Here is a 22,877-nt window from a genome sequence, read left to right as displayed (position 1 = left end):
CCAATTTTGCTATTCAATATTTTAACAAATTACATTACATGCACTCAATTAAAAAAATTATTAACCTTAAAATAAAAAACAAATGAATAAAATATTACATATACAATTATAACTAAAATATAAAAATAAATGATTGTTTTAAATTATCTATATATTTAATTACTTCAATTAATAAATAACAAAATAAATAATAAATAATGTATATTTTTTTGTAATCATGTTTTAAATTTCAGCTAGTTACAAAGTTCATTTTATCAAACAACTTTAGTTTAATAAACTATCTTTATAACTACAAGCTAGTTTTCTTGAACAAAACATTTATCTCCAACTTTCTTTTGATACATTTATTTTTAATCTTATATTATTTAGAATGTCTTCATCTTGAATTGCCAAAAAATAGGTGGATACCACAAAACTATCCCTACTTATTTTACACTAACTCATCTTTTTCTGACTTCAAGATACCTCACTCCTCTTTTCCTTATGCCTCAAAGAAAAATCTTGGTGCTTGAAATGATGACTACATCATTATGAAAATCACAGTTTCTATGATATCATAATCAAAGAATTACAATCAATATGATGAGAATTATAGAAAATAAAATATGCATGAACTTTCATAAGATAGGAATTAGGTTTTTTATAATATAAGAGTTTCTCTCAATTGAATGTCTAGGCACTTGTCTTGTTCTATGAGAAACTTCACAAAGAATGAGTATTTATATGGTAGGTATAATAATTGACAAGGATTCAACTCATTAAAGCAATTATTTTTCAATTAAACTCGAGTCTTAATCAATTTATTTAAACTGTTAAATCGATTAACTCATTCTCTAAGTTATAATTGATTAACTATTATCTCAATCAACTAATCATACTAAAACTTTAACAGTTAAAAATTAAAAAGCATAATAGTTCATCCATTTCATTTCAAAATCAATTCTGAATGATATGTAACTTTTAATAACTTGATTATTATTGATTCATTGTGAGAATCTTCCTATCTTATATTTCTGAATTACTAGCTATGATCTTTACATCAATTGTTTACTATGAATTGTGAACCATTTTGCACATGTAACTCGATCTACACGATAACCATACCAAACATATTTTTCAAGCGTCTTTTTCATATTTAACATTGAAAACTCAAGAAGTTAAATTGGGAGTCATATTTTCTGTCCCAAACTTTGTATCACTCCATGTATCATTGTTTCTCATTGATCGTAAAATATGAATTAAATATATATTAACTTTATATTTTAGGCCAATAATAAACAATGGATACATGAAGTAGTACAAAGTTTGGAACATGCTAAATTAATGGTTAATTGTTGATAACTTTGTAATCAATTGATATTAACCTTTTTTTTCTCATGTGCAATATCTTAATTGACTTATAAGAACTTCCCAAAAAAAGTTATTCTTTTTTTGTACTACTAAGGGTATCCTCTCACCCTTTTTGGATAAGGAGTTAATCCCTTTCGGAGTGTATGATTGTTCCTCCCAACAACTGTCACTCCCAAAACTGGTGGATGATAAAACAAGATTGATGGATGATAAAACTCATATATTGTGAGTACATAAATTTTTTTCTCAACTATTTTCATCAAACAAATTACTCAGCTAGATTTGGCACTAGCAATAAGTTTATGAAAGAAAGGGTGCATCAAGAACTGTAGTACACATTGTCTTAAACCAAAAGTTATAACCTTCTCAATAAAAACCAGTAATACTCATCTTAGAACTTTATCCAGAGACATTAAACCAGTAAAGCAACAGCAGATAGCACTGCTCAGCTTCCTTTTCCTTGTTGGATTTGCTGGAGAAGAACGGCAGCGAGCTGTAAAGTTGCTTGTAAACGTTTCTGCGGATCTGCTTCTTGATCATCTGGCAAGCTACTATCGGTCAGTGGCTGATTTCCATTAACCCCTCTTTGTGGTTCCATTTGAATCATTTGTGATGATTGAGGTATATTTGACATCTGCTGTTGCCTTTGCATCTGCATAACCTGACCAAACTGCGATGTCGAATGTTCAGAACTCACCAAGTTGTTTTCCATAGCATATTTCTGATATTGTCTGGATGATGTTTCGGATCCGTCAACTCTGTTAGTCTGCCTGGGATCATTTAGTGCAGGCGCACTCAAAGAGGTTCCGGATTGCCTCTGCTGTTGAAGAAGAGACGCAGCTAGCTGTGCAAGCTGTTCTGGTTGCAGGGATCCCACAGGCACAGATCCAGGATTTGAAGGTCTTATTTCCGGATGTGACGAGTTGCTGTTACCAGAGAATGGAATACCAGAAATTCCACCGCTATGTTGAATTGAGTTTATATCCGGCACTGCCCTTGGATAGATGGTATGATGCCCATCATTCTGCAGATTGTGTGAAGACAAGTTTTGTCCAGATGTTGGATACCACTGCTGTTGGATAGGAGGATAGTCGTGTCTTCTTTCATCAAGTGACCCAGACATGCTAACCACAGAACGAGCTGAATCTGGAAGTGACGGAGCGGCTGCAAATTTATTTCCCAGAACTGAAAGATTGCTGATTCCGGGATTGCCTAATTCTGAAAGAGAAGGGGAGGCAGGTGCAAATGATGGCTTTGGATACAAAACATTCTCACTGTAGGACATTTTTGTTTCTCCTTGATTGTGTATGGGACCATGATCCAAGCCAGGATTCTCCAACCTTAGAATAACACCAGAAATACTTAATTTCCCAGGTACCTTCAACACTTTCTCTGAAAAATCTGATGGAGGTACAAGAAATAAGGTCGATTTTTCGTCCAACTTGCAAACTGCAGCCCGCTGCTTTTCCTCCAGATAATGCATAAACTCGTTGTAGAAATCAATGTCAGCATCACTTCCAGGCACAAAGAAAACAACCCAAACACCAACTGCTTGATAGTAATGCTTTGAAAGCATGTCTAGACCAGTTCTGGCAGTGCAATCCAAGAATTCTGGCCTGAAATCAATGCATACACATTAACACAACTTAAAATAATCAAGGAAAATAAAGAAACGAAATTCTTTGGAAGTGTACTATAGTTGCATGGTTGTGATTTTTTTAAGGGCAGTGTAATACCAGTTTTTAATCGGAATTTTTCCCTCCCACCATTTTATGGGAGAGATTATCTTTCAGTTTCTGTGTGGCTTCAGTACATCAGTTATTAAGGAAGGGGTGGGTTTACAAAGGGAATGGGACAGCTTCTTTGAGATGATTTATATTTCATTTTCTCTAGCATCTGTGTTATTTTCTTTTACCACTTTCAAACGAAGTTACAGTTTCATGGGAGTCTTGGAAAAAGCCTGACTAGTTGACAAATAGAATGTAGTGTTTTAAAGCTGATAATACACATTCTAATTTGATAAAAAATACATTGTAAAAGGAATATTTTATACTTACAACGCCATATCCATGACTTTCCCCACAGGGAAGCAGCGTGCACGACAAATAGGAGTTCCACCTTTAGCAATGGTTCCTTCCCATTTCCACTCAGTTACAGATGAATCATCAGGTTCAGGTGTGAATCTTTTCTTTTCAACAAAATTTGATTGCGGAGCAACAGGACCCAACGGAAAACTATCGTAAGGTTTCCAGCCATCGTGTCTATCTAAATGGGCCATAGGTGAATTTGGTGGGTGATCAAAAGTCTGTCTATGAGAAAAATTTCCAGCATTTGGTCTTTTATCAAAAGGCTCATATTGAGGAAATTCAGATAAAGACCCTGGGAAAACACCTTTCTGTCTTTCTAATTCAGAAAAAGGATACTCTGGAAGATCTCTCTCCGGAGGAGAACCAGTCTTCAGCTTTTTAGCCTCATGCATATAGTGAATATCTTCTGGCAAGGCCTGTAGATTGTCAAAGAATGCACCTTTCTGAGGAAATCTCTGTGGAAAGTCACCAGGATGATCGTATCTTTCTCTTGAAGGACTTATACGTTCATAGATTTCTTGTGGTGCTCCTCGTGGAGGACCCTTCTCGCCAACTCTCCTTTGCTCGTATGTGTCAGCTCCAGCTTCCCATGAAGAACCCTTTTTATTAAAATCATAAAAATGAGAATCTCGAGAATCCCAATTAGGGGGAAAGTTTTGAGAACTAATGTTATGGTCTCCACTGAAGCTCCTACCCTGCCTAAGATTCTCAGAAGATCCCTCCCGGCCACTTGAATTGTAAAATGGGGAATGGGGGGCATTGAAAGAGCTCCTCCCACTGCTTGATGAACCTGTTTCACTCTTGGCAAAACAAATATGCACACGAGGATTCCCAAATAACTTACCCTTCAGAGTATTTTGTGCTCTGGACGCTGACATTAGATTCCTAAAGCGAACAAAGGCATAACTACGACCTGGAAATGTAGTAATCTTCACAATCTCGCCAAATGGAGAAAAAGCCTTTCTTAATGTTGATTCATCCACTTTCATCAGAGCTGGGAACCCAATCCACAAAACTTCACTGGGCTCTGGATTTTTATCACTCATCTTGGATTTGTCAGGATAAAGTGGTTCAGGACTACGATGACGTCCTCTAAACTCTCTTTGTGAGAAAGGAGAATCCCTTAATGCTGAGTTTCGTTCATCCCTTACTGCTGAGTTTCGTTCATCCCTTAATGCTGAGTTTCGTTCATCCCTTGAGTAAACTTCATCACGTGATGTTGTAGATGACTTATCCTGTGATTAAGAATATTATCTAAATGAGAAATTATCATACATTACAAGCATTCAGAAATTAGAACTTTCAAGAGAAATACTAATTCCATAAAAGGGTGGCACGGTTCACAAGGTTTCCACCTAGTGTGGTATGAGAAGGGTAGATATAAGCAATCTTACCACCGTAAATGGAGAGATTATTTTCAGGATTTGAACTCATGACCCCTCTTAGAAATACTAATTCCATATCAGGAACAAATTATAAAATGACAATCAGGAAGATAAGTGATAATCAACATCCAACCTAACATGGAGTACTGAGAATTAAGTTAACTGACAAGCACATTTTTCATTCGCAGTTTGGCTAATACAAAGTAAGCCTTGCATCTAATGGTGGCATGACACGCTACACCCATATAAGTCGAACAAGTAAAAATTCACCATCAAGATCGAAGCACATAACTAACATAAAAACATACAGAATTTTTACACAAGAAATTTAGTAATAGAATTATAACAGCAGTTGTATTAAGAGAACTGTAGATGGACCAGGTACAAGTAAAACCTCCATCTTATCCAGCTAGATAGAATCTGGTACATGTATCAGTAAATGACAATAAGCTCTATAAGAAACCAATGTACTGTTGACCCTTCTTAACGAGACTCGACAAAATTTTCCATTTGCTTCAATTGCCTAAAACAAACCTCCAATCTCTTCAATAGTCATCGATAAAATCCCCTTTACCTCAAGCATTGAATGATAGAGATACCAAAAGGAAATCTCATCTGACACAAATTCACTAGACAATTGCTTCTTGTGTACATGAAACACAACTTCTCCCCATCTCAACCTCCATTGAACTGAAAACAGGTGGATTCCATATTAACATCATTGAATAGGCTGATAGAAAATCTTTCACTCTGAAACTTAAATCTCTCACATCAAACAAACCTAATCTATCACTCTGGAACTTAAATCTCACAAATTAAGCAAACTTAATCTTTCACTCTGGAACTTAAATCTCTCACATTAAACAAGCTTAATCTTTCACTCTGGACCTTAAATCTCTCACATCAAACAAGCCTAATCTTTCACATTAAACAAGCTTAAGTCCACTTATAATGTAATGGTACTGAACACTCGAAATCAACTGAAAAACTTCGTTAGGTATGGAAATGGAGGGCTATCCACAGAAACAATGGATTCCTCTTCGAAAATAGAAAGAAATACACGTAGAATGATAGAAGAAATGCAGACATTTGTGAGAAAATATCCCTCCCAGAGATTTGGGCCCAAGACAATGGCAGAAAAGTTCAAAATCCTCCCAAAAACTACACAAGTCCCTCTTTCTAACCCCAACTCCATTTTATAACTGATTCCCCCTAGTGCACTATTACATGCCTTATTCACTATAGCATAACTAACCGATTCCCCCTCTCTCTTGATAGATATGTTGATTGTTCAGGTTGTCAAGATATAGGGAGATATACATTATTACTAAACTAATCCATTTTTAGATCAACAAACCTAATCAATATGTCCATCATTCAAATCAATTATGAAATTCTTAGCACCAAGAATAATTCAACTCATAAGGACCAAGAGATACAGTTTTTGAACTCAACAATACAGTATCAGATTGCTTAACCACATATAGTACACAACCAGTTGACCCTTTTATTCATAAAATCATAGAAATATGAAGGTTGCCAATAATCAACTCTCCAAAAAACTTAAGTTATTAGGTGAAGCCTAATGAATTGCATCTTTGAACAATCATGCAAAATAGCAGGAAAATAGAGGGAGACATAAGAGATTCAAGTGGGTAGATGAAATGGAGAAGGGAGGTGATATTTGTGATCGAAATGTCAATAACATAGTAGCCAATAATTAGTAGAGGAAAACCAATAAAAACTATGGGAGAAACTATTAAAACCCACAATAACTTTTTTGAAGACATGGTGGTATATGACAGGAGGTAAGGTTGCATATATTTATCATCCTCATACCCCATTAGATGAGAGCATCGTATAATGGACCACGCATTTGTATGATGGTATATGACAGAATACAATAGCATCCTTTGATCCACATAGATGAGCCCACTTACACTCTGTGAGGAAAACTGACTAAAAAGTCGACTGAAAGCTGATAAGTTGTCTTCTCGAACTGAAAGTGTTTGGTAAAACTAGCTGCTCAATTGGTTGATATGTGTAGAATAAAGTGAAAAAGCTTATAAGTGAGTGGCTTATAAGACATAAGTCCAATTGACTTCTCAAATCAGAACTTATAAACTCGGGGCTTTCCTAAAATAACCCTTTAACCAAATATGACTACAAGCTTATAATCCTCTTTCATGTCTTTTCCAAACGCACACTTGGAGGGAAGTAGCTCTGTTTGTTGTATGTTGAAGGATTACAATGCAAAATGTTCATAAAGTATTTCTATTTCATTTGGTGGAAACTGCACAAAAACAATTCACTACTATAGAAGAAACCACCAAACTCCAGAATAAAAAACATCCATAGAAGAATATGGACGAATAAGTAAGATCCTCATCTTCCAGTCTTATGTTAATGGTTCTAATTTGAACTTGGGATGGACTCTCAAATTATTAGAGAGTTAAAAGATAGACTAAATTCATTGTCTACTTTTATTACTTGGATATACTCACTTCCATTATGGAGAGTTTCATCTTCTAAATTTCCCAATAAATCATTGTTTCAATATTCAACTCTCTCAATAAGTGATTGAGTTGCTTCTTAAACCTATAATGCTTGGTGATCACTGCTGCACTGCATTGTGTGTATCATTAAGTAACGATATACACTTTATGCAATTCTTTGGTGCATTTGGCTTGGGCAAAATGCCCATTTTATGAAATCTTTTTTTTCCTTAAACAACAATGGGAAGCTCTTGAGAAATATCAGTTTCTTAGGGTCCATTTGCGAATTAGGTTTTGGAGGGGAATGAAGACAAAAAGAAGACTTCAAAGCCATCTCACGAATGTGTTTCATAGCTCTCAAGCCTTCATTTTCTCTTCATTCCTCTCTAAAACTCAACTCACAAACGAGGCCGTAAAGAATATGTTGCAGTCACAATATAATTAGGACTACAGCTGATTGTTCCGATTAAGTTAGGAAAGATTGACAAGTGATTTTGGACAAAATTTAGGAAGGCCCTTCAATCTAAAAGGTATAACCAATCCTGCTCTGAAATAGAATTTCACATTGTTGCCTGTTAGGTTGTAAATTTATCATCTCTAAGATAAGGACAATGCTAGTGGTATTTTGAGATATCTCAACAAATTTCTAGATCATGGATTTGTTAAACATATCCATTACTCATACAGTGATGAACATGTATGTGGACACCATCAGTTATTGAAGGGAATCTCAGAGTTTAATAATTCAGAAGAATAAAAGCTTGAATGATTTAATGATCTCGTAAAATCAATTCCTAAAGCAGAATATCATATCACATATTACATGATAGCAAAGTTTCTGGTCCTTCCACTTTCTTACTCATTCACAAAGCAAGACCACATTTTTTTTCTTGATAACAAACTTCTAAAATATAAATGAATCCAAGGGTAATACTTTTGTCTGGACAGAAAAATCCATTATCAGGCAAATATGTAAAACCTGTTTGACCATACTGTTGGCCAGCTTAGGAACATTATATAACAAGTGTACTTTTATACTTCTAATACTTTAAGGACAATAACCCTAATTACAATTATGTGGGGAAAGAGAAGCTGTTTTTCTCCTGTTCATTGGATGCAGAAATTTCTACTCCAATTCCTAGAGGAAGAGGGACACCAAGAAAAATCATAGGGGAAATGATAAAAGAAAGACTTAGAACTCAATACTTTATCAATGAACATGATTAATGATAGAGCATTATGGTATCCTTTGATCCATGCAGTTAACCCCATCTAGTGGGATAAAGACTTGATTGTTGTTGATTGGATGAAGGAAATTGAAGCTTTTTCTGTAAACAGAAACTAGAAGCAAAAGAACTCATGGCAGATTTTCTTGAGATTTTATTATTTTAAATGGTGATGCAGATGGCCAATTCTTTGTTCTTAATAGTGATTCCTACAAAAGAACTCTTCTTAGATGTTCTTGAGAATTCTTCATTTTTAATAGCGATTCTTAATGGTGATGCAGATTGTCTGTCAATCCTGTTGCCTGGACTCTGGAGGCTGGACTGTTTCTTAACAAGATTAACACTAATGACATGTTGCAAGAGCCAAGACTTGATATATCTGCAATGTGCTGTACTAGTTTGGTAAATGGGACTCATCTCTTTTTGCATTGTTCCTCTATCAGTTCTCATGGAATAGGCACTTTTTCCTAAGGATTTGTAGCAACTTATTCTTCAAGAAAGTTTATCTATAGATAAATTTGGAATAGGGTCATTTTAATGGCCTGTTTGTGGTGTTCAGTCCATGGTTTTTGTAGAATTATTTCCTTGATGAAAGGAGAGAGAAAAGCATGGGTTGTTACATGACACAATATCTTAGCTACTAAGTGTTTCTGTTTGCTTTCTTATGAGGAAATGCAGAATTTGAGATTCACTGTGCTTTGTTTTCTTGGAGCTTGTTGGTTGTTCCTGTATTTATACATGTGTACTTTGTTTGGTGGAAGATATATTATCATCCAAACTAGTAATGGTCTTCCTTTTGAATCAATTTACACCTCTATACCTCCACAATTTTCCCTCAGTTGGAATGGCTTATAAGTTAGCAATTAAGTGTCACTTAGGACACTGTAGGTCATGCCATAGTTTAACTGAGAGCATCAACTTTCAGGTTCACTGTGTCCTCAGAGACACTTAACTACTATCTCATAAGCCATTCCAACTCAACAGCATATAATTTGCTATAAACAAGTAATAAACAGTGTGCCAAAGCTTTTGGGTAATAGAAGTATGTTATGGGACTCCTGGCTATAGAATACAAAACATTTATGATCACTTTACTAGTTCCTAGAAAGATAATACATTTATGATGAGTGATTGAGTTGCTTCTTAAACCTATCATGCTTTTTAACATTTTTGCAGTTATCTTTCAGGTGACATATTATGATGTATTGTCTCTTCTATTGTTTATCATACTGGAGGAAACATTCACTCTTATTTAGAGTTGAATATTGTGCTAAAAGGGCTACTCCACTCATACTCCAGAATTTATGACCCTTCATCTTGGTTGTTTGATGTTCTATCCAGTAGCCGACCTCAACGAGTAGGACTAAGGCTTCATTGTTGTTGAACTTCTACGGTAGATTCTTTGGAGCACCTTATTTTGATAGACTTAACCATACCATACATGAGAAGCTATTAGTGTGCTGTCTTCTGACATTTTTGTACCTAAGTTTTGCTGATTTAAGACTCTATCATGGCTAGGATTACATGAATTGAATGGAAGTTGTGGGGTACACATTTTTGGAGCGCCTTACTTTGATGGATTGAACCATGCCATACATGAAAAACAGTGACTAGTGTGTTGTATCCTGACATTTTTTTTTGTTGCTAAGTTTTTCTGATTTAAGAGACCATTATGGCCGTTATTAAATGAATTAAATGCAACTTCTGGGTTACATATTTTGGACTTTGGTGTATTGAACTATTCCATATGTGTTGCAGCCTGACATTTTTGTATGAGTTTTTCTGATTTATATATATAAGATACTATTATGATCTTGATTAAATGAATTGAACTGAACTTATTGGGTACAAACATAGACACACATATATAAACATTTGGAAAAGTAACAAGCTGTAAAAGGTGGGCAACACTGACCGCCTTAGTAAACTCGATTCTAAGTGGATTGCCAGCAAGGGGAAAATCTTGAAGTGCTCTTATGGCCTCGATAGCATCTTCCTCCCTTTCGAAGTTAAGGAAAGCATAGCTGCGACCGGGTTGGAATGCGACACTCTCCAACGGTCCGAACTTTAAGAAATGATGAGCAAGATCCTCCTCTATAATGTTGTGGGATAGATTCCCAACCCAAATGTGCCTGGAAGGGGGATTGTTGCTTCTGCTATTGCTACTGCTATTGCCACGCCCAGCAGCAACAACACTTCCCTTATCTTCATATCTTGAAGGATAATCCCTCCTAGATCGGTCCCTTCCGCCTCGACTCGACTATTCCCCAAACACAGCATAAGCAGAAGAAAAAAAAACCGTAAATTTTTTGATTTTCACCTATATGTTCTTTCACAAACTAACACAATCACAGCAAAACATGAATAAAAATATATAATAAATACCCAAATTCATCCCTAAGAAATGCATCTTCGATTGAATCCTTGAAATGAAATATTCCACCAACTTATCATTCCTAAGAATCTCAAATTTCGGTCAAAATAATCCTAGATATGGATTAATGTGTCCTTAAAATTTATCAACAAAACAACTAATTTGACCAACATTTGACACTTCCAGAGGCCAAGACTAAACTGAGGGATACAATTTTTCGCAGAGAGAAATTTGGATACTCAAACAAAAACAAGGGTCTATTTGCGAGTTGATTTTCAGGAGAGGACGAAAGGAAAGACTTGAGAGTCATCTAACAAATTTCATGACTCCAAAACCTTTCTCCATTACCCTCCAATAACCAAGTACGGAACAAACTCCTAGGGTTTGTTTGCGAGTTGGGTTTCAGAGGGAGGGGAATGAATAAAAAGGAAATACATCAGGGTCATCTCACAAACAGACCTCCTCTTTCCCATCCTCTCTCCTCCGAAACTCAACTCGCAAACAGACCCTTATGTTCGGTTAATCTTGCTCTAGTTAATATAAATTAAAGCAATTAAACTCAAATTGTGTGAAGTTGTAAGTAATTGATGTTCAGCAAATGAACGAAAAAACATAAGAGAAACATGATGGAGATAATAGTAACTGATTACAAGAGAGAGTGTAAATGAAACTGACCATTAAACAGTGAAGATGTAGAGATTTGGTATAATTTCACAAAGCTTGTGTTGATCGGTGGAAGAGAGAAAGGTGATTCCTCAAACACGGTAGTATTCACTATCTAGGGTTTGTGATAATGATGATGGTACTCAACTATATCCATCCAACACCGATTCGAGGATACGAAGAAAATAAATAGAGGATAAATGGCAGAACTATCATATATTTTTTTATTTTATCCTTATAAATTTGTAGCAATTTTAATATTAAAAATAATTAATTTAACCTAATATTTTTGAGTGGTTTTTTTTTTTTTTTAAATACACCTTGAAAATTTGGGTGAGCAAAATTGGTAACTTTAATTTATTTTTTTGCTTTTATTCTTACTAGTGTGTTGACATGCACTGTCGTATCTGTCAACTCGTTTTCCTATCGTTTGTAATATATAGTTTGTATTTTATAAATTCAAATATAATTTTTTGCGCTAAATTTACGGTTGAATTTATTCAATTGGTCTAATATTCAATTTTTTAAATACACTTTTAAAATAAGAAGATAATAAGAATAAAATAAGAAAATAATATTATATGGTTTTTTAGTAAAAATAAAAAGATATTAAGGGCAAAATAGGAAAACACAAATTACACAATGATGAGTGATTATTTTGTGTTTTCCCTTTATTAATAGTATAGATATAGATAAACACTATTATTCCAACATATAAAATTAAAATGTTATAAAAGTAGTTTTTCTACCACTTACATGAAATAATAAAACTTATATAATAATAGGTCGATAAGTGTTTTGGATAATGAACAGTACAAAAGATTAAGGCTGAACAATCTAATACTTAAAAATATATCAATCATAATATGTATTTTATCGGTAAGTCAACAAGTAATCTCATACTTATAAAAGTAATTTAGTGTATTAAATTTACAAATAATAAAAAAATAGACTAACGATTTATAAACTGAAAGTTGGGAAACTAATTGTCATCATTGTTATAAAATACAGAGATGATAAATCGAAAGTGTAAATAAATATATTAAAAAATTTATGACATGAAAATTGTGAATTTTAAATCATAATTTAGAAGAAATATAAAAAAAACTTAGCAAAAGTAACATGAAAAGAAATGTTACAAAAACAAAATAAAAACATAAAATAACTCAATTTATTATTTCTTTCATGACAAAGAGATACCAAAATGGTACATGCTCTAAAAAATAAAATTATTTTGTAAAGACAATAGAAATTGAACCTGATATGGATTAGATTTTAGGTTTCTAATCAAGCTCAAACCTAAGGCTAATATGGGGTTAGATTGTGTAACCAACACATTTGACATTTATGCCCAATATTGTTTCAACACTAAGTCAATGTTAATTTGAGCGGTCCAATGCACTACCATATCAACCAAATTGCAATTACCCGGACATTGGTTTAAGTGATACATGTTTGATTTTCCTTAAGTAAGATTTCGGGTTCGAGTCTTGTAGATGAAAAAAATATCAATGGGAGAGTTAGCCTCACGTAACTGTGGATGTTCCCAACTCGGACAAGATTGCCTCCAGTATGAGAATATAGGTGAGAAGCCAAAAAAAACCAAATTGCGATTGTCTAAAATATTGATAATTCATAATTAAATCTTGACATGTGGCTAAATCTAACAAAATGAAATAAGATCAAAGTATGTTATCATAAGAACTAAAAATTCTAACTGAAACATGATGCCTCAATAGTGTAAATATAAATATCCAGATGCACTCTCTAACACTAATCTCACACTCACACAGAGACCAACCTAATTGTGTTTCATATTTGTTAAAGCATTAATGAACATTCCCTAAATTTCATCTTTGATCACTCCATATAACAAATTGAGATATCACCCTTGATCAAGACTACATTCTAAATTCTTAATCAAGACCTTCTCAAACTTAGATTTTCTTTTTGGTTGTTGATACATTTTTGTAATTCAGTTTTGTTAGTTAGATTAGCTTACTATTTTTTGTATGGTTAGTTAGTTGAGACTTGCTATAAATAGTAAAGCTTAGCATTGTGTTTAAATCAATCCATTTTCTTGTATTGCTATTGTGATAATACAAAGTACATTGCATACTACTCTAACTCCATTTTCTTCATCCTCCTTATCTCTTCTTTCTTCTGTTCTCTTCTCTTCTTGATGCACTTGGTGTGCTTTCTGACTCTGTTACAGCAGTGGTATCAGCAGCTTTGTAAGCGTGGATTCTGTATGAATCTTCAAGGGGGACCTGTGTGGGTGTCAACGTGATCAATAGAAGCAGGACATAAATGACAAACAGTAGTGGTTTTTCATTGACACTTCCTATCTTGGATGGCAAGAATTATGATCGATGGAGGAATCAAATGAAAGCTATCTTTGACTTTCAAGAAGTGTTTGAGGTAGTTCAGCATGGTTATCAAGAGATTGGGGAGGGAGCTACTGAAGCTCAAAGAACAACCTACAAGGAAGCCAAGAAGAAATATTGCAAAGCTCTTTTTCTTATGCATCAATGTGTTGATGGGGCCAACTATGAGAAGATCAATGGTGCTGAAACTGCCAAACAAGCTTGGGATAGCCTAGAGAAGAGCTATGAAGGAGTGGCCAAGATCAAGAAGGTTAGATTGCAGAAGCTCAGAAGGCAATATGAGCTCTTGCAGATGAAGGATAGTGATTCTGTGGCTGAGTACATGACCAAGATTTTGTCTCTTTCTAATCAAATGAGATCATGTGGCAAAGTCATGAAGGAGAAGAGTATAGTGGAGAAGGTGCTTAGGACCCTCACTTGCAAATATGACCACATTGTAGTTGCAATTTAGGAATCCAAGAATCTTGAAGAACTCAAGATTGAGGAACTACAAGCATCCCTGGAATCTCATGAGTTGAGGTTGAAGGAAAGAAATCCAGAGAGAACTGATGATCAAGCATTGCAGGCCAGATTCACCAAGAAATCTCATGGTCAGTGGAGCAAAAAAGACAATAGCAAATGGAGGACAAGTGAGCAAGGGATCCCTAGGAGAAAAACTGATGTTCAGTGGAAATCGGGAAAAGAATCTGATTCTAAAGGTTCTACCAAGAATGCAGATGGTAGAAGAAAGCATGACAGAAAGAAACTACAATGCTACAAGTGCAGGAATTATGATCATTTTGCTTCTGAGTGCAAAATAAATAGATGTTCAGGCATGAGAGAAGAGGAAGTTGGTTTGGCTCACAATGACCAAGAATCAGATGAAGAGCACTGCTTGTTGATGGCCACTACAAGAACGAATCAAGATAATGAGGAGAAGGCTGAGTTTTGGTATCTTGACACAGGGTGCTCTAACCATATGTCAGGGAGGAGAGATTGGTTTACTACTCTTGATGAATCAACCAAAAGCAGAGTTAATTTTGCTGACCAAAGCTCAGTCACTGCTGAAGGTGTTGGTAAAGTGATGATTCAGAGACATGATGGCAGACAATCATACATTTCCAATGTACTTTATGTACCAAAGATGAAGCATAACTTGCTTAGTCTTGGTCAATTGTTGGAAAAAGGGTATGAGATGGTGATGAAGGATGGTCTACTCATTGTTTTTGATAAGAAGGCTCAGAAGATTTTGAAGGCTCCTCTATCTTCCAATAGAACATTCAAAGTTCAAATTCAAGTTGTTGACCAGAAATGCCTTCAAGCAACCACAGATCAAGTCACTTGGTTGTGGCATCAAAGGTATGGCCACCTAAACTTTAGAAGCCCAGAATCTCTGAGCAAAAACCAATCTGTGTTGGGGTTACCACTTATCATAGTGAGATCAACCTTGTGTGATGAGTGCCAATTAAGCAAGCAGGCAAGAAATTCATCCAGTTTTGATGTTCCTTCAAGAGCAAGGAAACCTTTGGAGACTATTTTCAGTGATATGTGTGGCCCTCTTGAAGAAGAGTCAATTGGAGGCAATAGATACTTCCTTACCTTTATTAATGATCATACCAGAAAGATATGGATCTATCTAATTAAAAGGAAGATTGAAGTATTTGAGATGTTTCAGAAGTTTAAAGCACAAGTTGAGAAGCAATGTGATCTGAAGTTGAAGCAATTGAGGTCAGATGGTGGAGGTGAATATACTTCAGCTCAATTCAGTGAATTCTGCACCAAAGAAGGGATCTTTCATGAGGTGATAGCTCCTTACACATCTCAACATAATGTCACTGTAGAAAGAGCAAACAAAACACTACTCAACATGGCTAGGAGCATGCTGAAAACCAAGAAGTTACCCAAGAAATTCTGGGGTGAGGTTGTCTCAACAACAACCTATATCATCAATAGATGTCCATCCAAGAGATTGAACTATAAGACCCTTGAAGAAGCTTGGTCAGACTCTAAACCAAGTGTAAGTCACTTGAGGATCTTTGGCTCAATTTGCTTTGGACATATTCCTGAGATAAAGAGGGGGAAGCTTGATGATAGAGGCTCAAATTCATCTTTCTTGGTTATCATAGTACTGGTGCATACAGATTTTTTGATCCCCTAACTCATAAATTATGTATCACCAAGAACTTGAAGTTTGATGAGAGCCAATATTGGAATTGGAATGAGGAAGCTAGTACTTCAAGAGTGAAAGCTGGTTTACTACTTGAAGATAGATCTAGGCTGCAAATTGATGTCACTACAGACAATTTGCACAACTCACCAGCCTAACCTGGACCAAACTGCTCAACCAGGCAGCTGAGTGGACCTGCTTAGCCGCTCAGCCTAGCACCAGACTAGACCTGACACGGTCAGAAATTCAGCTTGGCACGAGCTTGGCACAAGCCCAAGCTGCTGAACAAGCAGCTCAACGATCCAACCAAGCAGCTCAGCGGAGAACCAGACTCCTGACCAGATAGCAAGCACCAGGCCACGTCCTAATCAGAACGGTCAGAAGCTGTTGAACAAGCAGCTTAGCGGTGAAGCAGGTGCGCTGAGCGGTGTGCACCAGACTTAACTTAACCATCAAGCAAACCATGAAGTCATCCATGACCTCACCTCAAGTAGTCCACCATAGGCTTTTCAGAAGTAGCTCACGATAGCTGGTTTCATAGCCCACAACTAGCTTTGATGAGTCAAGCACAAGGAGGTGACTAAGCTACTTGGTCAAGGGACCAAACCCATGCTGAAGGGTTTGGTCAGCTGCTCAGCAGTCCAACCAAGCAGCTCAGCGGTCCAGTAGAGAGGCCTATAAATAAAGACCATTTCATTCGAGCAAAATATATCAAAAACACTTGAAACAAAGAAATCTCTCACTAGAAACCTCTCTCTGAAGTTCTCTCTTCATTTCTTAGTTTAGAGCTTTAATTTCAAGTAAGCTTTGTAGTTTTAGTTTAGAATTCAAGAGGAGAAAATGAGAAGGCAAATGAGATGCAAAAATCAATTTTGTAACCTCATTTGGAACTCAAAAGCGTCCAATCCTTGGATGGATGGCTCATGCTCTTAACAATTTCTTTTGAATATGGTTATGTACTTTCTACTTCTTCTTAATTTACAAAAGTTTGAATTTTAATCATTCAAGTTGGTACTTTGGTTAATTTTATTTTTTTCAGAAGTACTTAATGCTCTTTTTAGATTGATCACCTAAAAATGATTTCAAGTCAATAAAGTTACTTGTCTCAAACACTTAACAAATAAACTAAGAAGTAGTTGTACTACTTAGTATATTTGCCAAGTTAAGCATACCTTTCTTAAGATATTATATTCATTACTACATCAATATTAGAGTCGCCAATGACTAGGGTGTGACAACCTAGTCTCTTTATGGACGTAATATTGTTTAGTAATAAATATAAGTGATTATCATTCTACCATTTTAGGACATACACTAAAAGGAGGATTTTAGAACTTGGTGTTTGGAGTTAATCAAAGTAAAACATAAGAACTTGTCTAAGTAGTTCAAACTCATAAGAAGTTGAGAAATCTTTTCCTTATTCAAATTGATCTTATCTCCTCAAGAATTTGAGAAATCTTTTCCTTATGCATGATTTGAAATCACTAGGGATGACAATAGGTACTCGGACCAGTGTGTATTCGCAATGGATCGGGTCTAGGTCCTGTTTTTAGATCCGTGGATAATTGAGATTCGAGATTTTGAGACTCGTTGTTGGATGAATCTAGGTTCAAACAATGAGATATCCAGACCCACATGTACCCAAACATGTTATTCCTTCATATATATTTATATATTGTTAATCCATAATGTTATATTATTAATTCATAAATGTGATTGTTATGTTGTTAATTGATATGTATAATCCAATATTTTGTTGATTGAACAATTCTTACTAAATCAATTTTATGGCATAACACTGAAATAGTTAATTGAAAATGTGTTTAAAACTTTAAATGTGTTTAAAACTTTAAATGTGTTATATTTTTTCTCTTATTGATTTCCTAAATAATATGTAAGATTATAAGAAACAAACACACAATTACATTAATTTTTCACAATTACTTTTAATATTTTTTGAATTTGTAGATAAATTTATAAATTACTCACAATTATATATAAATTTGTATATCATATTTAAATGCAACCCGTTTCATATCTGATTTTCACACAAGATAATTCTTTGACGGGTGACGGCTCATCCATAATGTTATTCAGATGCATTGCAAGTAATTTTCTTGAGGCCTACATTTTGGTTTTTACTTTTTTTTGGGGGTCTAAAATACTTCAGCTGATTTTACATAAATGAAATTTTGATTATACACATGGATCAATTATTTCCGCTTCAAATTCTAATTTGGATTAAAATTTGGGTATCAAGTTTATATTCTCCTTCATATACATTTTTCATTTGTCTACTATTCAATGCAGGCTTGGTTTACACTTTACAGTTTGTTGGTACTATGAAACTTCCGATCACCAGAGAATTTTATTGTTACGAGGTATGGGAAGAGTGAAAAGCCATAAGTGAGACATCATGTCTTGAACTAAAATCTTAAGGTATTAGTTCCATAAACTTTTTCACTTCTCTCTTATATCCAATGTGAGACTTCATACTTGAATAAAGAAAAAATATTGAATTCCTCATGTTGAAAATATTGAGAACACCAAAGATGGGACAAAGACTATATTTCAACATAGATTTTATTTGAACTTTCGTCTAAATAGAATGAGATTTTTTTTATCTTGTACATGCAAGTTGCAACATCATTGATTAGTAAGAATATGTTATTTATCAATATACCATCTTGCAAGACAATACCACCTTGGCTGCAAAGTTAGACTAGACAAGTTAATAATGTCCTACTAGTAAATCTACTTCACTTCCCAAGAGATTTCATTCAATAATTACTTTATAATAATAAGATGAAAATGAAGGAACAAGATCAATGTGTCTCAGAGGTCATGAAAGTGAGAGAACTACTTAAGAACAACTTGGGCATTTCTTAGAGATAGGTATCTTTGCACATAATCGTTAGGAAGTGATCTGACAATCTTGAAAACATTAGTATTTGCATACCGGAGATTAGTCCGGGGATCATAATAAGGTGCCTGCACAGTAAATTAATCAATCAATTGTCCAGTACAAGTGCTGATTGATGGCATGGTATATTAATAATAATCATCATTATCATTCATAATCAAACAAAGTAAGTGAAAACATTTCACACCAAGCAATTTACTATGATTGGGGTGCTGTCTGGATATGACACAGCTCGCAGGAAGACGATATCAAAGAGGAACATGGGAAGCAATTGGAGGTCTGGGAGGGTTTGAGTGACAAGGGTGGATAGCAACAAATTTTGTTTAATTAAAGGTAGCTTTCCCTGCTTTAATGGCAATTTGGACAATGAGGAGACTATGAATTGGCTTGCAGAAATAGACAGGTGCTTCAATTAGATGAATATACCAAAAGAAAGGAGGTTGAAGCTTGTTGCATGTAGTCTAAAAGGTGGACAGTCGGTAAGGTGGGAAAGGCTAAATTCCAGGACCTGGTATATATGATTTTCTTCCTCCTGATTATGAACGGATGCTATTCCAACAGTATCGGAGGTGCCATGAGGTATAGATACTCTTTCATGACTATGGAGCATAGTTAATTAAACGATCTCAGGGAGTCATAAACTCATAATGGCAGCATGTACTGAAGTATCTAAGTGATCCAGAACCAGCTAGCAGAATAGAATTGGGGTTCTAGTGGTATGTATGATCCTCATTAGAATAGAATTGGGGTTCTAGTGGTAAACCTGAATTCTTTTACTAAAACTTGTATTCAATAAGGAGAAATGGATTACTACTAGTAACCATATCCAGAGAAATACCATTCAACAAGAAAGAACACTTCTACCTAAAAAAATCACTACTTACCTCAAAGCCTGTAATATCGCAAATTCTCTTGCAGGGGTGCATAGAGGGAGGTGACTCAATATTGACATCTGCAACACGGATAAAAGGAATTAAACGATCAAAATTTGAAAAGAAACTTCGATATGGATCGCATGGCACACATAACAAAGAAATAAGGCAAACAATAGGAATTGGAACATAGGAAATAGGAAGTAGTCTCAGGTACTAAGGCTAACCATTACATCTATTACCAATATATATGCATGTTATAGAAACTAGTTGCAAAACCAAATCCTTCATTTCTTTCATTTGTTCTTTTCTTTATTATAAAAGAAGATATTAGTAGTGGGAGAGAAGATATCCTCCAAAAGAGAGAAAACAACAACTAAGCATTTCCCACTAAGTGAGGTCACCTACTATAATATCCTACCATAATAAATCATGTCTATGGCAAACCATTTAACTTGAAATCCTTAATGACTACACTTATAGTTTTTCTTGGTCTCTCTCTAACTCAAACCATCTACTCTCCTTACTAGAGCTTCTATATGTCTTCTCCTCACATTCCCAAACTAAGGCGAGGTTCAACCATATTTTCTACAATTGATGGTATCCCAACTTTCTATTAGATGCATTCATTACTAATCGTATAATATAATCTATTGTCTAGTGTCCGAAAGAGAAATCATTTCTTTTTTAAAAAAACAAATTAAAGAAGCTTAAGAGTGCAATAATGCTGCTCTCTACATACTGGAAACAGACTGCCTAAAACACTCATCCGCAGAGAACCAAAACGAAAGCATAAAAACAAGCTCCGAAGTGATTTCTTGGAACTTTTTGGTTAATGCAGCCATAAGAAGAGCTTCACCTCAAGTTTAACCCACTAATCATCCACAGTTCCAATTTCAAATAAACCAAAATTACAAATATATTTTCAGTAAATAAAGAAAACTGAAGTGCATACAGGAATCAGGAAGTAGCTATTGTAACTACGTTCATAGAAAAGCAGCGGCTATGGAGATTTCTTAACAGCATATCAAATGCATACAAGTTATATCAAGTAAGGAGGCTTAGGCATAGGATAAAAAAGGAAGAAAAAGAGGATAAATAGACATGGCAGTGATATCTCACAATTGGGTTCATCAGGTGGGTAATTCTGGTAATTCTCGGCTTGAATAATTTGCTTAAGATGTTTCCAGTGCCTGCCTCTGGCTTGGCCTTTAGGGTACTTCTCATACATTTGAACTCTTTTAAAACTGAAGTAGCTTGGCAATACTAGCTCTGCCTCCACTATCTCTGGCTCCATCTTCTTTTCCTTAACTAATCAAATAAAAAGACAAAGAAAGATTACGTTCATTTCGTTAATTGGTTGACACTAAAGAAAAGTATAATAACTTTACATGCTAGCATAGCATCAAATAAATAAATTCATAAGCAAAAAAAAACAGCTTGTTTCTTCTGCTTTCATTCTTCGATCTGTCATCTGTATCAGTGTTCCTAGCTGGTGCTAGTTTTGGGCGTAAAATCAATATCACAATTCTCTTTGACTAAGTTTTTGGATGTCTTCGGTGCGAGGGACAACATAACACATATAGTACAACAAGACAAGTAGTTGGGGGTTAACCATAACACCAAACATCAAGCTTAGCACACAACATTGCAAATTAAGGTCATTAGTAATTGTCATGCTATCTCTATACCACATTCACTACTAACAATCTATCCATAATTCACCCCGAAACCAAATACATAAGAATCAAAACATACTTAAAGTCAAATTGTAAATGTATTTTGCCATGTAATGCATCCAACAATGATCAAGGTCTTCGCGTGACCTTCCTCACAGAGGACATCATTTGGGTTCCTTCAAATTCCCAAAAGAACATCTCAAGTTGAACACTTTGTGAGAATTTTATAACTACTTCAATATTTTACTTGAACCATAATTATAAAAAAATCCATGATTTATCAAGCAATGAAATTTCAGCAGCTACTACATATTCCAGAAATCCAAAATTCTTTTCAATGTTTTAGCATAAGCAGAATGCCAACATCCGTAACTGTAACCGCAATCGCAGTAACCACAGTAACCGCAATCGCGACACAATTTAAAACCGTGGACATAATACCAACATCCCACCATAACTATTATTCCAGGTAGTGAAATTAATCTCAACTAAAATGTTGAGCGATATTTAGTGAGAATAAATAAATAAATAATGGAAAATAGAGAAGCAACGCAAGAAAGTAATGAAAAAACCTGTGGTTGTTGGCGCTACTGTGAAGACGAAAAAGTGCAAAGCATGGTTTTTTCCTTCTCGGTTACTATTTTACATCTTCAGAGTTTTGGACAGTTTTGTCCCTGGATCAGTGGTACTGACATTTTTTTACAATAAATACGCATTTTATTTTTTCGGTCCTCCAAAATTGAAAAATCAAAAATAATATCCAAAATTTTTAATTGTATCAAATTAATTTTTTTTAAGCATATTTTACAACATCTAATAAAAACTAATTTAAATCACGTTTGAAATTTTTGTAACCCTTTTGGTTTTTCAATTTTTGAGTGACCAAATTTGTAAGATTGAAAAGACTAAACTAGGTATTTTTTTTAATTCATTTTTTCCTATTTATAATATCATATATTATAATCATAGATAAATATGAGAGTATAATATTTATGTATCGACAAATATTAAATGATACAATAACAATATAACAAATTTTTACCCTTTACATAATATTTTTATCTATATAAACACAATTTATCTTAACTTTAAAAGATGTCATTTTTATGTAAACTTTATATGAAAACCATATGCAAATGGATCTTAAGAATTAATAGCTTTCATGTAATAAGAATGGTTATAGATTACTAACATTTACCCATGGCGATATGATCTTCCATTTAGCTATTGTGTGGTGTTCATGGTTTATAGAGAAACTCTTCTATCTTCTTTCCGTTCTTACTATGCTCT

At 34.7% G+C, this 22,877-nt stretch overlaps 2 protein-coding genes across 5 annotated transcripts; both read right to left on the bottom strand.

Annotated features, from left to right (window-relative positions):
* LOC109360632 (flowering time control protein FPA) lies at positions 1,650-11,776 on the bottom strand. Of its 4 annotated transcripts, none has more exons than XM_019605661.1 (5): positions 11,679-11,776; positions 11,593-11,636; positions 10,459-10,803; positions 3,408-4,672; positions 1,650-2,966 (listed from the first exon to the last, which is right to left on the bottom strand). In XM_019605661.1, exons 2-5 carry the CDS (start codon positions 11,593-11,595, stop codon positions 1,796-1,798), a joined length of 2,784 nt encoding a protein of 927 aa, XP_019461206.1. In that variant the 5' UTR covers positions 11,596-11,636; positions 11,679-11,776; the 3' UTR covers positions 1,650-1,795. The 4 variants fall into 4 exon arrangements, with proteins under 4 accessions (XP_019461206.1, XP_019461209.1, XP_019461207.1 ...); XM_019605664.1 differs by having other exon boundaries at positions 1,650-2,038; positions 2,096-2,966; positions 11,593-11,761; XM_019605662.1 differs by having other exon boundaries at positions 3,408-4,583; positions 4,632-4,672; positions 11,593-11,760.
* On the bottom strand, positions 18,763-22,229 carry LOC109360633 (chromatin-remodeling complex subunit ies6-like). The gene is made up of 4 exons (XM_019605665.1): positions 22,160-22,229; positions 21,031-21,219; positions 19,921-19,988; positions 18,763-19,104 (listed from the first exon to the last, which is right to left on the bottom strand). Exons 2-4 carry the CDS (start codon positions 21,203-21,205, stop codon positions 18,973-18,975), a joined length of 375 nt encoding a protein of 124 aa, XP_019461210.1. The 5' UTR covers positions 21,206-21,219; positions 22,160-22,229; the 3' UTR covers positions 18,763-18,972.

Source organism: Lupinus angustifolius, chromosome LG11 (assembly GCF_001865875.1).
Source record: "Lupinus angustifolius cultivar Tanjil chromosome LG11, LupAngTanjil_v1.0, whole genome shotgun sequence".
Lineage (NCBI taxonomy): Eukaryota > Viridiplantae > Streptophyta > Magnoliopsida > Fabales > Fabaceae > Lupinus > Lupinus angustifolius.
The sequence above is the reverse complement of the archived record's forward strand: the minus strand, read 5'-3'. Positions and strand labels throughout refer to the sequence as shown.